Consider the following 18,676-nt stretch of genomic DNA (forward strand, 5'->3'; position numbering starts at 1 on the left):
GGAGCAGTATAATGCGATTTTTACCAAGCATGCCCATAGAAATGCCACTCAGGCCGTAGAATTGTAGATGTCTTTGAACATTTTAATATGAAGTTTTTTTGCAATGTCTAAGATAACATGGCAAATAAACTGTGAGTGGGCATAAAATTGATAGCATGTTTATAAATCTCTCTTAAACATCTCTGTTCTCAGTTCAGTTCAGTGGCTCAGCTGTGTTCAACTCTCTGTGACCCCATGGACTGCAGCATGCCAGGCCTCCCTGTCCATCACCAATTCGTGGAGGTTGTTAAAACTCATGTCCATCAAGTCGGTGATGCCATCCAGCCATCTCATCTTCTGTTGTCCCCTTCTCCTCCTGCCTTCAGTCTTTCCCAGCATCAGGGTCTTTTCCAGTGAGTCAGTTCTTCACATCAGGTGGCCAAAGTATTGGAGCTTGAGCTTGAGCATCAGTCATTTCAATGAGTATTCAGGATTGAGTTCATTTAGCAATTATGGTTCTCTCTTATAGATCCCAAGATAATGTATTTACAAAACACAGTAGAAAATAAGACTGTATAAATTCTTTTAGGAAGCATGGCAAAGATGTCTTATTCATCTCTCTGTATACTTCCAAAGAGGACATCTTGATACTGAAGAAGAAAACATGCATAATATCAGTTCAACCTATCTATCTAAAGAAGCATTGGCTAATTATGATTTCACAAGTATGCATTAGTAAGTGGGCTTTCTTTTTGCTTTTTTTTTTTTTATTGCTTCAACATAGTATTGAACTCTGACTTCCAAATTCTTGCCTACATGAACTATAAGAAATAACACTGTTAATTACAGCCCATTCTGTATATACTGTATAGAATAGTAGCACAACTTTTTTAATGGGTTTATTTTCTTTCTCTTTTTATTTTTTAAATTAAAAAAAATGTATTGGACTAGAGCTGCTTCACAAGGCTATTTTTCACTGTACAACAAAATGAATCAGCCATATGTATACATATATCCCTCATTTTTGGATTTCCTTCCCGTTTACCACAGAGCATTAGGTAGAGTTCCCTGTGCCATATATAGGTTCTCATTAGTTATTTATATTGGAAGCTTTTATAAGAAACACTTACTCTTAATTCATTTGATGAGCTCTGAAATACCCTATTTTCTTTTAAACATGAATTCTTGTGGACTTGTGCTAAATGAATTCAGGTCCTGTTTGAAAGATATGCAAGCTGAGGTGAAGTGAGAGAAACAGGTGAAACCTTTCCTTGGATGTTCCTGCTTGCTATTGAAACATGAAAGATAGGCAGGATTTCTGCTGCTTTGAGTGAGCAAAAACAGCTGTGGGATTGCAGATGCAATAAACTTGAAATTGATCATCATCTGTGGGTGAATTTGTAGGCAGCAGTTGGTTTGATTATGTAGGCAAGTTACAATGAAAGAGTTTCTGTCAGTAACGCTGTGCTTGGAGTCTGGGAGGTGAGTGAATGGTGAGAATTATGTGCTTTTTTAGATCTTATGCCTATTGGTAAGGTGGTCTTAATACATAGATGCATCTTTCCATGCTGGACTCCAAGCTTCTTAAGCACTCTCTTCTTATCCTTTGGCACTGGGCATAGTACTTAACCTGTTAATTGTTTGTTGTAAATGGTAATTGAATAAGTGAATGAATGGATGAATGACTGAAAAAAACAAAAGAGTCAAACGCACTCACCATTTATTACAGAACGCCCCATGTGCTAAAGGCTATGCTGCTGCTGCTGCTACTGCTAAGTCGTTTCAGTTGTGTCCAACTCTGTGCAGCTCCATAGACGGCAGCCCACCAGGCTCCCCCGTCCCTCCGATTCTCCAGGTGAGAATACTGGAGTGGGTTGTCATTTCCTTCTCCAACTCAGGAAAGTGAAAAGTGAAAGTGAAGTCGCTCAGTCCTGTCCGACTCCTAGAGACCCCACGGACTGCAGCCTACCAGGCTCCTCTGTCCATGGGATTTTCCAGGCAAGAGTACTGGAGTGAGTTGCCATGGCCTTCTCTGTAAAGCTATGCTAGGGCAATGAGTACCGCAAAGGTAAATAAGACAGGCTCATAATGACTGGTTTGGGATTTAACAACAGTGGGCATGAGCAGATGACTATGGGATAGTGAGCCTTAGGTTTTTATAACAGCACCATAGACAAACAGCTTCCTTCTCAACTCTGCTATTCCCTGTGTCCTGGAATAGCAGCCACTATCTGGGAATGAAAATTGCGAAATGTGGGTCAGTTACATTATCCCTGCTTGTGACTCATGGTGACTTTTCCTTTAAGCACACAGTTTAGCCAAGGTCCCCATTCCTGAAATAGCTACTCTATTTCACCCTTTCTCACCTCTTTGGGAAATTCTTTACTGTATGTTAGTAGCTAGAGATGGCTGGGGAGAATCAGTTTTCTTTTGAGGCAAATAGGTATTTGGCCGTAAGATCCCAATTGTGAGTTGTAGAAATGGCAGATTCCATTGGTCTAGGATCATTTTCATTGAATTTGAGGACCTGAGGAATTGAAGTGAAAAGTGAAACTGTTAGTCCCTTAGTCATGTCCTACTCTGCGACCCCAAGGACTATAGTCCACCAGGCTCCTCTGTCCATGGAATTTTCCAGGCAAAATTACTGGAATGGGTAGCCATTCCCATCTCCAGGGGATCTTCCCAACCCAAGGATGGACCCCAGGTCTCCTGCACTGCAGGTGAATTCTTTACTGTCTGAGCCACCAGGGAAGCTCAAGTAATTGAAAGAAGCAGTCAACAACACACGATACTTGAGCTTCATGCCATGGTGCAACCAGAAGTGGCCCATTCCAGCCAATGCGAGTGCACTTAATTTTGCAGGAATTTTGTGAACCTGTTGTTAAGTGCAGTCTTTATTTAAAAACCACATTGTATATATGATTGACTAAGTGGGAGAATTTGGGTTTTCAAACACAGCTTGGTACAAGAGCTCAAATGGCATCAGTAATCTGCTGTTTTCCTCTTTATAGAGCCTCCATATGGCTCTTGGAAATTCCAAGCTCACATGCTCCCTGTCTTAGTCAGTTTGGACTGCTATACCAAAGTACTGAGTTGCTTGGCATGTATCAATTAATTTAGTCACTTGTATAAAAAGGAGTTTTCATTTTTATTTTTAACTTTGTTTTTTGGTATTTAACTCATTTTACATAGAACTATTTCAAATGTAGGTATAAAAAATACTGAAAGCTGTGAAAAACAAAAATCACATTGTATAAATTTACAATTAAATTAATTATATTAAAAATAAGGTAATAAATTCTCAAAACTCATCCCTTTCTAATCATTTTATTAGTAGTTACATTCTTGATATCTTTGTATCTGTAAGGAAGAAGTGTTATGTGATGGTTGGAAATTCAGGGGCATCATTTTGATAACTAGAAATCAGTCATGGTGAGAGTATTTATACCATGGACATTACCAAACTGTAAATTAGGACTCCCTTTCGAAACCTAGAGTTGCTTGTTAAACAGTTATGAAAACAACACTGACCCTGTATATCTTTGATACTGGGATTGATGGGCACTGAGAAGGGATAAAAGAATAAGCAATGATTCTCAGTGTTGTGTATAACCTACATGTATATGTATTTTTGCATATACACACAGAGAGGTTTATTTTTAGGAACTGGCTCAAGAGATGTGATTGTGGGGCTGGCAGTTCTGAAATCTGTAGGGTAGTCAGGCAGACTGAAAACTCAGAGTTGATGCTTCAGTCTTAAGGCAGAATTTCTTCTTCTCAAGGAAACCTCAATTTTTGCCCATGAGGGCTTTCAATCGATTGGATGAGGCCCACCCACAGTATGGAGAGTAATCTCCTCTACTTAAAATCACACATCTTAACCACATCTACAAAATACCTTCACAGCAACACCTAGATTAATGTTTTGTTAAATTACTGGGTACCATAGCCTAGCCACATTGACACAAAACTGTAATTTTCAGTGACACTCCTAGACTAGAAGAAATACTATTTTACTTCTTGTTAAAACTCAAACAATTAAAATGCATTCATATCCTAAAGAAATGAGTAGCCATATGAAAATCCAATACATAGAAAATGTAAGAAAAAAGATAGGTGTACATCTAACTGAGAGTGGACATAAAGGCCTGGGGAGTCCAGAACCTTGACTTGGCTTTTTGGTTATCTTGTTCTCAGACACTTACAGATTATAACTGAAGTTTTCCATACTTAGATAACTTTCCGTTTGATTTTGAAATGCAGAAATAATGAGATCAAGATTTCTTTACTGGACTTCCTTCTTAGAGAACAATCTAGAGACTAAAAAATTAACTTTTGGATGTTGATGAGATTTCATTATCAATGTGACGACTTTCTGTATTAATATTTTATATTGAGACTACAACCTGGTGAGTTTAATACACAGAGGCATAAGAAAGGAAAGGTCCCCTTGGAAGATTGCTGAGCTGATCAGACTGGCTGTGTATCTGAAGGTGCGTCTCTTGGGGTAGCATGCTCATTAATTCTCCACTGTCCATCTTTCCCCAATTCAATTTTGGTGCCCCTCCCAGTGGGGTACTGCCTTTTGATCATTTCTCACTCTAATGTTTTTCTGATTCTGTTAATACTTCAACAACAAAATACAGGGATATGATTAGAAGAGGCTCAAAAGACTCAAGACACAGCACAATAATTCACCTCTTACCTAGATGCCAAAAACTTTCACTGTTATTAAGTACCCTTCTGCCTATGGATTTAGGATCATTAACTATGAAACTCTGATTCATCCATTAGCTTTGAGATTCCATTTTATATTTGCTTCTCATTAACTTTTTGTCAAAATGTTGTAGTAAGTTGAGTGGCTGTTTTGTGGTGTACTTTGAATCATGGAATTACCTCGTCATTCAGATTTGCTATTGTCCCTGTGAAATTTAACCACAATTTTGTTGAGCTGTTGCCTATGCAGAAGAAAACTTGCCAGCAATTCAATTATTTTCTGAAATCTTTCTATTCTTTACTTTCTTTAAATACTGGAAAAGATTATGCTATGTATTCCTGTGTGTATACACCTTTGTGTATCTTTTACAAATACTGACAATCATTTGTATTAGGACAGTGCTTTCATTAATTGTTTCAAAGTCTTACATGTATGAATTTAAAAAGATGTAGTCATTTTAAGACAAGGAGAAACTCCTTCTATTTAAATCCATCTATTCAGTTTCAGTTCAGTTGCTCAGTCATGTCTGACTCTTTGTGACCCATGGACTACAGCCCTCCAGGCTTCCCTGTCCATCACCAACTCCTGCAGCTTGCTCAAACTCACATTCGTAGAGTCAGTGATGCTATCCAACTATCTCATCCTGTCATCCCCTTCTCCTCCTCCTTTCAATTTTCCAAGCATCAGGGTCTTTTCCAGTGAGTCAGTTCTTCGCATCTGGTGGCCAAAGGATTGGAGTTTCAGCTTCAGCATCAGTCCTTCCAATGAATATCTAGGACTGATTTCCCTTAGGATGGACTGGCTGGATCTCCTTGCAGTCCAAGGGACTCAAGAGTCTTCTCCAACACTACAGTTCAGAGCATTAATTGTTTAGCACTCAGTTTTCTTTATAGTCCAACTCTCACATCCATACATGATTACTGGGAAAGCCATAGTTTTGACTAGATGGACCTTTGTTGGCAAAGTAATGTCTGTACTTTTTAATATGCCGTCTAGGTTGGTCATAGCTTTTCTTCCAAGGTGCAAGCGTCTTTTAATTACATGGCTGCAATCACCATCTGCAGTGATTTTGGAGCCCAAGAAAATAAAGTCTCTCACTGTTTCCATTGTTTCCCCACCTATTTGCCATGAAGTGATGGGATTGGATGCCATGATCTTTGTTTCTTGAATATTGAGTGTTAAGCCAGCTTTTTCACTCTCCTCTTTCACCTTCATCAAGAGGCTCTTTAGTTCCTCTTTGCTTTCTGCCATAAGGATGGTGTCATCTGCATATCTGAGGTTACTGATATTTCTCCCAGCAAGCTTGATTCCAGCTTGTGCTTTATCCAGCTTAGCATTTCACACGAAGTACTGTGCAGATAAGTAAATAAGCAGGGTGACAATATATATATATACCCATGGACAGTATGGAACAATCAAACTATTGACAAGGTTAATAATTTTTATTATATATCGAGTCAAGGTAAGATGTGAGAAAAAGCAAAGATAGCTTTTCCTACTCCAGCTGCTACATATTCTCTGAGATCATCCTGATTCAAGCACTGCCCGCTCTCTGTCCCACAGACTCCTTACTCTTTGCTAATTTTGACCACATTTCTATTCTTTGCCCTAACTTCAGCCCCAGATCATCAGCTTTTCTGAAACAAAAAATGCAAGGGAATGATAAAGGCCAGAAACATTGGCACAAGATCCATGAAGGTGGGATCTTTACAACTTAGAGCATTATGTTTAAAATCTTATTTAAGCAATTCTTGGAACAGATTTAAACAACTCATGGATGCCACTCAAAGAATTATTTTTACAACATGCAGAGTGAAGATTTTATAACTAAGGGAACTGGTAGTCAAAGTCTTTATCAGGAAGTCAAAAACATGAAGGAGGACACAATTGTAGCTTCTTTGAGTGATAAGATCCACTGAAGTAGAACATGAATTTCTCACATCTTGTGTAAAAGTTTAAAATTTCTGATCATGGCACTGAATAACTTTGTGAAAGAAAAGCAGCCCTCAAGACATGAAAGGATCATTCATAATAACCTTTCACACTGAAAAATGTTAAAGAAGTGCTTATTTGGAGGTCTGGGGAATTTGAATTTAAAGAAATGAACTGGAACATAGATTTGAAAAATACTGCTTTTCTAAATTCTGCTGCTTCTGATTAGCTCATAGAGGAACTTTATAATACTAAAAACAGTCCAGGACTATTAACTCCAATTTAAATTTTCTTAGCTATCAGAAGCTCAGCTAAAAGTTCACTTACTCTTAACTTTCCTAAACCTGTTTCCTTCGATTCTTTGCTGTAGTCAACTTACCAGGCACCAGATGAATAAAATGAATGGTTATTTGAAGTGACATATCAAATGATGAGGAGACTCTATCTGGGTAGCAGACACAGCTAATTGACTGCGGGGATTCTAATAGTTCAAGGATGAGAGAACTTTGGCATAGAACATATGCTCCGAAGAGGGCCAAGTCTAAGACAAATATCGCACTCTAATCAAATGGAATTTATAGATTCAGACGTTGAAGTGCTCTGCTTTGTGAGCTCTTGCCATCTTCTTTGTATTTTTGAGTTTTTTAAAATTTCCTACCTATTTTTTAAAAATAATCTTCAGCTTGCTTTTATTCTGTTTTCTTTTTTTAATTGGAAAATAATTGCTCTATAATGTTGCGTTGGTTTCTGCCATACAACTGTGCAAACCAGTCATAACTATATATATAGTCCCTCCCTTGTGAGCCTCCCTGCCTCCTACGTGCCTTCTAGGAAGTGTCAGGGTAGTAATTTCCCTCCACACTCCCAAGCTCTATGAAACCAAGTGTTTGGCTGTCTGTAGTCTGTGAAATGTGACTCATTCGGTGCATTGCATTTTTGTTGTTTGCTTATTTGGGATGGGCATTCTGAGGCCCCCATGTGTCACCTCCGAGGGCAGTGAGTCTCCGGTCACTGACCCATAGAGGCCGGCGTCTGTGGTTAATGAGGTCCTCCTGCCTCCTGCTCTTTCCCACTGTGCCACTCACCAGGTCTATTCCTGGAGGCTTTCAGACGCTGGGCCCTCCCTGGAGGGAGCTCCATCTGGCAAGCGTCACATTTCTGCTGTCATCTCAGCATCTTGGAGTGAAAACAAACTCCTGGGCTGGCATTCATGGAAAGACTTTGTAAAGAAAGGGTGACATGTAGTTGAAAGGAGTGTGTAGAGGGAGGAACAGCCCCATCTCTTCTGTCTTGGAAAACAGATGACAATTTATGGTGTGAGTGTATGTCCCAGAGCCTTTGCTCATCCTCTGTCTTCCGGTGGAACTCCTTTCTTTCACATTTACCATTCTCCTTATTTATTTTAGTTATAATAAAATTCCAGCTTAAATTTCTTCTGTGTGTGTGTGTGTGTGTGTGTGTGTGTGTGTGTGTGTATGTGTGTGTGTGTGTGTGTTTGATTTTTATTGGAGTGTAGTTGATTTACAATGGTGTGTCAGTTCCAGGTGTGAAATGAGCAAAGTGAATCAGTCATACATATACATATATCTGCTCTTTTTAGATTCTCTTCCAATATAGGTCATTAATGAGTATTGAGTAGAATTCTCTGTCTTATACAGTAGGGCCTTATAGTGTATATATAGCAGCCTCCACCTTCCAGTTTATCTCTACCTCACCTCTTAGCCCTTGGTAACCATTAGCCTTCTGCATCTGTAACTCTATTTCTGTTTTATAGATAAGTTCATTTGTACCTCTTTTTTTTTTTTAATTCCACATGTAGGCACTATCATATGATACTTGTCTTTCTCTGACTTCACTCAGTATGACAATTCTAGGTCCATCCTTTCCACTGCAGATATCATTACTTCATTCTTTTTTATGGCTGAGTAATACCAATATTTATTTTAGAGCTAATGATGGTTTCTGTAAACATTCAGGGACTTGGGAATTCACTAGCATGAACTTCAGATACCCTAAGGAAACAAGCACATGTATAAACTGATTGCCTGACCTTGCGTCTAATCTTCCTGGATGTGAACCTATCATCATGATTTGCACAGAGGAGATTTTCAATACACGTTTGATATGTCAAGGCACAGTCATCAAAGTTTCAACCTTACATTTTCTGCCATTATTTTCTCTTATCCTGACCTTCCAGAACCATCTATTTAGTATCTTTATTATTAGTGATCTTGGAGGTGCCTGGTGGTGCTCCAGTTGAGCTAAATGTTGTGTCTAGTTATGGAATAGGTAACATATAGAGAACCTAAGGGGATCTGAGAAAGGAGAGTGGGTGGGAAACTCTAAAAGAACAACAGATATTTTTCACCTTCATAAATTGCAACTGGGAAGAAACCCATTATTAATAGAAATACTGTAAGTGTCAGGAAGTATGTAAGCTGAGAAAAGTTTCATATTCTTGCTCTTAGGAGAAATTGTGAGAGTTAATTCTTTATCCAGCCAAGTAGCTGTCATGTCTGATTTCAGAAAGTCAGTACTTTAGGTGTTACAGGCCTTATGGTCTCTTTCATAACTACTCTTCTCTTCTAACCCTACAACGCCGTAAACAAGGTATGAATGAGTGGGTGGGACTGTTATCCAATAAAACTTTATTTATGGACAGTTAAATTGGGATTTCATAAAGTATCACATAGCACATAATATCATTTTTTTAATTCTTTAAAAAATAATTTTTCTTACAGGTCTTATCAGTACAGATGGCAGGTTGGATTTGGCCCAGAGGCTATGTTTGACCCTGTTCTAGGGTCAAACCGAAACAGATTAACATACTCGCTCAAAACAAAATTAGCCAATTGTCCTAAGTCTTATTGGCCATTTAAAGTCATCAGTTGTTTTCACAGTTATCAGTGGCCTCAGATGAGGGGGAGAGAGGGGCTATTAAGAATTTAATTCCTCCACAACCTTCTTCTCCAGTGATGTGTTAGGAAGGAAGCAAGGCTTAGTCTCAATGGACTGCGTGTTTCATGACCTCTGGTTGTTTGTTTGGGGACATCGTCGTGGTCTCTTCCTAGGTTCTCTAACAGGCACTTTGCATAAAAGATTCACTCTTCCTGTAGCATGATTCTTCATCATTCTGGTGATTTCCACATATCTTCACTTTTTCTAATTTATCTATCTCTGTCTTTCCATCTCTTTAGTTTTTTTTTTTTTTTTCTTCTTTTTCTCTGCCAGGAACAAAGGAGGAGACATCAGTTACCTTCTTAAGGACGCTACAATTCATTTAAAAAAAAAAAAATCTCACCCTGCTTTGCATTAGTAAATCAACTTCCTACATATATCTTCATGGCCCTATACACACACACAGAAGTAATAGGTTTGGTTTAAATTTAGCCCGCTAAGAAGTACCTTTCTCTTTTTATTTATCACCTGAGATAAAATACTGATTTTCTTGGAGCGATTGGCAGCTAGAAGACCACCAATCCATTCTAATTTCATGCATGTAGATCCATGGCGTTTCTTTCACAAATGTTACCCTCAGGTCATGAAATGTTTATTTTCTTTTGGTCAGTTTTTCACCACAAGTCCCATGCCTTTTGTTGTAAACTCACTTGTAATGATTCAGAAATAGAATGCAGTCCCAATGTACTACTAAATCCTGAGAAATGGATGGTTCAATTGTGCATATTATAGTCAAAATGGAATAGAGTTTTTTTTTTTTTTCCAGTAGTTTAAAACAGGTTAGAGAAACGAACATTCTGCAAAGTTGTTAATCTTAAATATCTATTTGATCTGGAAACAGTGTTCTCATCAGTTAGTTTTGGTATTTAAAAAAGAAAATTAGTGATTTGTGGACCATTTGCCACACTTGTTCCTTCCCAGTCTCTTCAACTATAGATCTATGCTTCTTAATGGGATGTGAGTATCAGAAGCAACTGGGTAAAAATTTCAAAATTTTCATGTTCTATCCCGCCCCCTTTTGGAATGATTTGCCCCTTCAAATCTGAGCCCATCAGGAACACACCTGCGTCGAATGAGTAATCACTCAATGCAGCAAGTGAGAATACACTGTAGAGAACCTCAAGATTTCTCAGTTAGAGGGACTTTGCAGGCTTGTAAGCCTAGTCGCTTCAGTTGTACTCGACTCTTTGAGACCCTATGAACTGTAGCCCCCAGGCTGCTCTGTCTATGAGATTCTCCAGGCAAGAATACTAGAGTGGGTTCCATGCCCTCCTCCAGGTGTTCTTCCTGACCCAGGGATCAAACCCACGCCTCTTGTGTCTCCTGCATTGGCAAGCCGGTTCCTGGAAAGCCCAAGAGGGACTTTAACAGATTCTTTTATAGAATTTGATTTTGGTGGATGATGTGGGGGAAGTGCTCCAAGAAGCAGCACTCCACCCTAGATCGGATGCTCTCAAAGGTTCAGGTAGTTCCATAGTAAGGTATCTCAACCAATGTGACCAGCAAGGGGGATGACTATGGTGAAGATCAGTCAATAAAAGGATAAATGTAAAAGTACAGATGCTCATCTTGCCAGTGAGAGGAGATGTTTGGTACTTTTGGATGGCACAATCACCTTGTTTTTGTCTGTGTTTAGACAAAATTTTTACATGGCCTTGCTTTGCCTCATGTCATCATAGTGTCAGAATGATCTTGTCTGAGATGGGTGTTCTGTGAGCTTGTTTACATGTAATAGACTATGGTGACTTGGCCGTGAGTGCTAGGCTGGACTCTGAATGTCCAGAGCAGTTTGTTTTGTCTTTACGCATATGTACTCCCTGCCCCCCTTTCTGGTATAACTTTTTCATAACATACTGTGAAGCTTTTATTAGAAGATATTTGAAATGTACAGAAAAGTAATGATAGTAATATAATAAGTGAAAGTGAAGTAGCTCAACCGTGTCCAACTCTTTGTGACCCCATGGACTGTAGCCTACCAGGCTTCTCCATCCATGGAATTTTCCAGGTAAGAATACTGGAGTGGGTTGCCATTTCCTTCTCCAAGTAATATAATAAACACCATGTAAATATCTAGCAACTTATGAAATAAAAGATTACAGATAAAAGTATCTGGGCATTTCTCCCAAATCCTAATTCCTCCTGGGAGGAAACTGTTATCTTGAAATTGATGTTTATCATTCTCAATACACTGCATGTTTCTTCCTTTTTAAAAAAGATATTCATAATGTTTTATGGTCTCCTTCCCTTTCAGGAGTTATGTAAGTTCTAACTTTAATGCAGACCTGTGATCCTTTTTTTATTCTGGGGTTGTTTTAAGTAGGCATGAAAGCATCCAACTTCATGAAGAACCATGAGACAGGCACCCTATACTTCACACGGGGCATAATTTTATATAAGTACTGTTAAACATTATAAATGAATTTTAATCACCACATCAAGTACTCTGTTCATTTGGTTTCTCCATGCCCTATACTGATTTTAATCACAGGAGCAATTTGTTGGTTTTATTTAGCAAAATGTTGGGTGGATTTTCCTTCTTCCCTCCACTGGCTCTCTTAAACATTTTTGACACTAACGGAGCTGAATCAATTGGAAATTCACATTTTATGCAATAACAGACCGTTTTAATTTCATGAAGCAAGCAAGGGTTTGGCTTCCACTTGCGAGTAGCACTGAAGAAAGCAATATTGTCAAAGGAAGCAGCCCAGTATATTCAGAGATAAATCTGCCGAATTAAACCCAAGACTTTCATTAGCTCTTACTTTACATTTCCCTACAACATAAGCATTAATTAAACCCATCGGCGCCTTTCCCCTTGCAGGAGACATTTCTCTCTGACAAGGAATGTCAACCAAGGGAAACGCGTGGCATAGGAGATCTGCCAGTAAAATCACACTTGCTTTCACAGGGAGGAAGGCTGATGCATTCTGACGGTTGGACGGGCAGGCGCAGAACTCAGCAAATGATTGCCATCTTTTCTTGCCCCCGCCGTCTAACAGTCTATGGTGGTGGGCTGACTGTTTCTTGCCTCACTAGAGGTTTCTAAAGATAAGCACACTTATAACTGTGTTGCATCTCTTGTCACCTGTTGTTACTCGGTACATTTCAAATAAAAGCATCGGCCTTGTGGTCTTCTGAGGTCTTTAACATACCTTTGCTTATGTGACAGGGGCTGGAACTAAATGTCAGGTCTCTTAGTCACTTTCGGTGCTACGACAGAAATATCATAAACTGCTGCTGCTGCTAAGTTGCTTCAGTCGTGTCCTACTCTGTGTGAACCCATACACGGCAGCCCACCAGGCTCCCCCGTCTCTGGGATTCTCCAGGCAAGAACACTGAAGTGGGTTGCCATTTCCTTCTCCAATCCATGAAAGTGAGAAGTGAAAGTGAAGTCGCTCAGTCACGTCTGACTCTTTGTGATCTGTAGCCTACCAGGCTCCTCTGTCCATGGGATTTCCCAGCAAGAGTACTGGAGCGGGTTGCCATTTCCTTCTGGCTGATAAATAGCAAACATTTGCTTCTCATATTTCCAGAGGCTGGATAGTTTAAGATCACATCACTGGTAGATTCAGTGTCTGGTAAGGGTCTACTCCCTGATTCAAGACCCCATCTTTTGGCTCTGTTCCAATGTGCCAGAAAGGGCAAGCTTGGTCTCTTGGGGGACTCTTCTCTAGGTCTTGAGTGTGGGTACCAATCCCATTCATGACCTAAATACTTCCCGAAGGCCCCATTTCCTAACATTGTTGCCCTGGGGCTTAGGGTTCAACACATGAATTTATTGGGCAGGACAGAGACTATCAGACTGTGGGCTTGGGTTCAACTTGAGTCTGGAGTATTTGGAATGGTAGGCACTGCAAGGCCCAGACGAAAGTCCATGGAGAAGGCTGAGGGGCTGGTGAAACAGGGACCCTAGTATTTAAGGGAAATGCCAGAAAAACAAACACCCTGAAGCCCTGACCGACCATTCTGTGCTGACATTCCCTTCCTTCTTGCAGGAGAACACTTGAGAATCTGTCCTCAAGAATACACGTGCTGCACCACGGAAATGGAAGACAAGCTCAGTCAACAGAGCAAACTGGAGTTTGAAAACCTGGTGGAGGAGACGAGCCACTTCGTGCGCACCACGTTCGTGTCCAGGCACAAGAAGTTTGACGGTAGGCGGCAGCTTTTCCTTCTCCTCATGCTGGCTGTGCTTTCCGAGGCGAGATTCTTGATCCTATATCGAAAACATTTTATTTAAGTGGAAGCTTTTCTTTCCTTCTTAAACATTTATACCTGTGTCTATTTTTAGGAAAGCCATGAGCACTCTTCACAGTTTGTACAGCTTGGAAAAACCTGAGTTAACAAAGAGCTGTGTGGCATTTTCAGTTTGCCTGTGAGATTTATTTGGAATGATTTTGGCTTACATTTTCATTATTAGAGTGATTCTAAGTCAGCTTTTGTCACACCATAGCGCGTCTTCAGTTTCCATCTAGGGATATGCCCTGAAGTCATTAAATGTCATTTAAAATTATTTGAAATAGAACGTCACTTTTAACAGGACAGACTTGTTTTAAGTGCCAGTTGATGTGGACTCCTTTATTTTAGAATGTGCCTTTCCTGTAATGTAAGTAACTGCATTTTATATTGTAGTTGAAATTGTCTGACAGAAGGTTTTGACCCTTTATTGATTTCCTGGTTATAAGCAATTGACTTCATTTCTATATTCTGTTTGTTAAATAAACATTTTGTATTAGAAAGCACAACGAGCAAAAATAACTATGACTAGGATTCATTGTTGGATTTTCCCCTTGGAGCCTCAGAAAGATTTTCAAAAGCAATCTGACTTTTATCCACTGAATGAATAATGATAACGATAAAGATAATATTCTTGGGTAGTGAGGTGTTGTCAGTGCTCTGTGAAATGAATGCCCCTTCCTATGGCTCCTTGTAAACCAGACTTTCAAATTGTAGGGACCCTTTCTTGTGTGCCTCGGTCTTAGGAAACTGCCCGACAGAAACAGAACAGCCATTCATTTCCTCCATCCTTTCCAATCAATGCACAACAAAGCTGGTTCAGAAAAATCTTGCTAAGTTTGTCTTTTTCTTTTCTTTCCCTCTCTGTAGTAGATAAAATCTTCTTGGTGGCTGCTTTAAATTGGCTGCGTCGATGTCTCTTAGATTAGTCCTCCAGGTTCTAAAATCAAGATTATGTGACATTTTCTGTGGAAGTGAAAGGGACTTACATTGTTGCAAGTATATTTCAGCATTTTCATGCTCTTCCTCTTTCTCTCTGTGTTCAACTGTATGTATGGATGTATATAAAAGTAACTCTTTATTTAGATATGATGCTGTGACTATTGTTCCCTTGAGTGCAACTAGCGAGGACTTGGGAGTTGGCCTTGATTTACAGATTATAAATCCAGTGACTTTTAGGAGCCCTGAAGGGGCTCTGTTCTTGAGGAACTATAATATATAGTATTACTTCAAATTGAAGCAAATTGAGATGTGTTATCCTGTGTTACAGAAAGCAGGGGAGGGTGACCTGCTGCTCTGACTTTGACCTGTATCTTTAGAAAACAGCTCTTAGTGCTTTTATAAAGTCATGCTCCAAAATTAAGTAGGAATAATCCCAGGGCAGTATTCACCTTGTGCATGCGTGCAAGCTCAGTCACTTTAGTCGTGTCCCACTCTTTGCCACCCTATGGACTATAGCCCGACAGGCAATTCTGTCCATGGGATTCTCTAGGCAAGAATACTAGAATAGGTTGCCATGCCCTCCTGCAGGAGATCTTCCTGACCCAGGGATCAAACCTGTGTCTCAGGCAGGTTCTTTACCGCTGAACCACTGAGGAAGCCCATGTTACATAATATATATTCCTTTAAATAAAAATATTAGACTTAAGGAAGATTTTTGGGGTATTGATTTTTTTTTTTAAATAATGAGTAAAGCTGTTCAACAAGACTGAGTCAGGTACTTCCTGTATTCATCTATCAATGACTTTCAATATCTTTGGATTTATAATTATTAAACCCAGATGTGTTTCTCCTATAAAAAAAGCCACTCATTCTTTCTTGCTTTTTCTCTGTCTCTCTGTGTCTTTCTCTTTCCAGGTATGTTCTAAATTGTTCTAATGTATTTAAGGGTCTTATGTCAGTCGGTTTGACAGGACATTGATTTTGCTAAGATTTGATCTGACATGGGGTGATGAATTCTTTAACAACAGTGCGTTTCATTGTAGTTGCATTAGGCTGGGATGGGAGAGAACTTAAGGAAGCTTTCAGCTATTTTATTTTTCCAAAATATAAATGGGATCTGGTGAGCTTAGTTTCTGAAGAGTTGTCTTAATAAATTATAAAAATTAGTCAGCATTATAATTTCTGCCCTTTGTTTGAGCAATTTCATGAAGGTCATCCATGCAATTGTATGATATATCTTTTTATCCCACAAAAGCGATCCTGCTAAGTCACCTTTCAGGAATGCTGGTACATTCATGAGGGCAGTTTTCCATTTGTTCCCTTACCTTTTTTTTTTTTTTTCATATTCCTGGATGAACCTGATGGTGCTTTGAGGGGCTTTATTTTTAGTAGCTTCCTATTCCGAGTCATTTTGCATGATTGCTGGAGTCTCTTGATCCAAAGTGTTCATTTTGCATCTCTGCCTCTGGTCCCACTTTCTCAGAGATCTTGATTTCTCATTGGATTTTAGGCATCTTTGTTGGTTATGTGTTCTTTATTATATGAAAGAGGACTGTATCATATGAGAAGGTGGCCACTTACCTTCCTATTTTCAATAAGTACAGCAACAATTTAAATTGCACCTAATATATGTGATTCAGTCCAAACGCTATTCAGAGCGGCTAGATTCAATCACAGTTAATCATTAGTCTACAGTCTAGTCATTATGCTAGAAATGTTTTTATTCCATTTAGCTTGTCATTTTGTGGTAGAGGTGACTTTTAAAATTTGAAATTCAGAAACATTTAACAGAATACAACATTACATTGTCATATTCTTTCCCATTTTCTATTAATATCTTTGGTAATATTTAGTAGATATTGTATAAAATTATAAATATTCATTGCCTGGTTGGAGGCTAAACCTGAATGAATCTGAATTTTCCCCAATTTCCTTAAAGGGCCCAGCTTTGCTCCCTAGCTCCATTAGCTGAAAATGTATTGCTGTGAAGCAGTGAATAGAAAGAAAGGGTAGCTGTGAGGCAATGAATTGAAAAAGTATATAAAACCAATTGCAGAAAATTTCGCTCTTTAGCAGTGAATTTCCTTATAAACGAGTAGATTTTTTTCCCCTTTTTTAAACATAGAGTTGAAATATGATGAATGTATGTACAAGTTTATATCCTTGGCACTAGCACTCTTCCAAGTGCTTTACATGGGTTTTATTTGTTTGCTTGTTCTCCCTTTTCTGGCCAAATCTCCACATCTGCTTGGCATTACACATCCCTGCAAACCCCTCACCTGTTGGCCAGAACCTGGCCACTGCTGATTCTCAAAGACACAGGGATGCTCTCAGTTTGCTCTGTAGCCAAGCCTAGGTTTTCCAGTACACTCCAGTGGTTAAAATCACGGATGAAGGTCCAGCCAGGTACACCTGGAAGAATGATCACAACTCTATTCCCTGACTTACGGCCTTTCTCACTTTTGCCAAGTACCCCAGATAGCCAGAAATATACAAACAAATGGATCATATAAAAATACAGATAAAGAGAGTGACATCTTTGTGTACCCACTCATTTTCCTAGCATTTTGGTGTTTAGTAACTGCCTGACCTGTCAGATTTTGACATCTGTGTCCAAATCCCAGTGGCTGTCTTGCTTCAAATTTGTAAAGATCCTAGGAAAATGGAGAGCAACCAAATACTCAGATAATAGGAATGGTAATAATAGGCAACATCGGGCCATGTTCCTCGCCCATTACAGACGTTAACCTGTTTACCAGCAGTGAGCTGCAGTGCAGAGCCACAGACTCTCAGTGGCAAAGTCAGCATCCTGTCCCAGGCTGAGCCCTCCTGGGTTCTTGCTCTTAGTCACAACCACCCCATAATCTCTCTCTTGTTTTCTATCCCCAAATGTGCTGAGATTTCACCATCAGCAGCATCTTTTCCTCTATCTCCCACCGCCAGGTACTCCCAGTAATTGTGGGAAAGAGGTGGAAATATCTTACAGAGAAATGTGGAAAGAGATTAAAAACAAATCCTTAAAGAAAGAAAATAAAATTACTCACCTAAATATAGTCCAGCCCCCAAGGAACTTGGAACCTGGAGAGAGTAAATGACGTGCCAAGTTTCTACCAAGAATGATGAAACCAAGACTGTAAGCTGATGCTCTTGACTTACATCAGACTTAGAAACAGTAATATGATAGCAAGTCGATATTTGGCTGAAATTCTAACTCAGCTTTTATTTGTTTTCAGTGGACGCTGGCTAAAATTTACTGATATTCTTTCAACAAGGAAATTGTGATATTGGTGGCTAAAGAATCTAGCCATATTTTTGGAAAAGACAGCATCAGTGTTTAATTGAATATTGTCCCTAAATTAAAGGGACATGAGTATTTTGTGCAAAAGAAAAGTTATTAAATCAATGAAGGCATGTTATTTATTCTCCTCACCTCATGCAGCCCTGGTAGCTTCTATCCTGATGTAAGTACCAGCACCCTATTCTCCAGAGTCATATATGGAATATGGATTATTCAGAAACAGAAAAATTTAGTTGAAGGGATATATTACTTTGGCAGTTTTTTCTTTGTATTTATTTGAGCTGGTATTTATTCATCTGAATCTCAATATGAGGTTTTTTGTTTAGTGTGTTCTTGGTCTTATTATTTTACTTTGCTTCTTGGCTTTTATTTATGTATTTTTATGATATACATTTGTCCAGAGATCTTGGCAGCGAGTACATTTTTAAAAGAAAAAGAAAAAAAAAGTTGAGCAGTAATTTCCATCCTCCCAAAGAACTTATTCCATGGTAACACCCTCAGAATTCTCATTGTGACTGAATGCGGAAATAATTTATACATGGCGCCATAATATTTTTACGCTGCAAATCTGCTTGTGTTTTCTTTTTAAATATCATTTCTCATCTATATGCTAT

At 39.0% G+C, this 18,676-nt stretch overlaps 1 protein-coding gene and 1 long non-coding RNA gene across 2 annotated transcripts in view; one reads left to right on the forward strand and one right to left on the reverse strand.

The window, feature by feature from the left end:
- The window catches only part of GPC6 (glypican 6), a 1,226,659-nt gene that overhangs the window by 292,588 nt on the left and 915,395 nt on the right, over positions 1 to 18,676 (forward strand). Inside the window, exon 2 of the mRNA XM_004012201.5 lies at positions 13,582 to 13,740. Coding sequence (XP_004012250.2) covers positions 13,582 to 13,740 — 159 coding nt within the window. The remainder of the gene's footprint in view (positions 1 to 13,581; positions 13,741 to 18,676) is intronic.
- LOC105610591 (uncharacterized) lies at positions 13,676 to 17,853 on the reverse strand. Its single transcript, XR_003590495.2, has 2 exons — positions 17,809 to 17,853; positions 13,676 to 13,802 (listed from the first exon to the last, which is right to left on the reverse strand). It is a non-coding gene; the product is annotated as an uncharacterized LOC105610591 (long non-coding RNA).

The sequence above is a fragment of the Ovis aries genome, chromosome 10 (assembly GCF_016772045.2).
Source record: "Ovis aries strain OAR_USU_Benz2616 breed Rambouillet chromosome 10, ARS-UI_Ramb_v3.0, whole genome shotgun sequence".
Taxonomy (NCBI): Eukaryota; Metazoa; Chordata; class Mammalia; order Artiodactyla; family Bovidae; genus Ovis; species Ovis aries.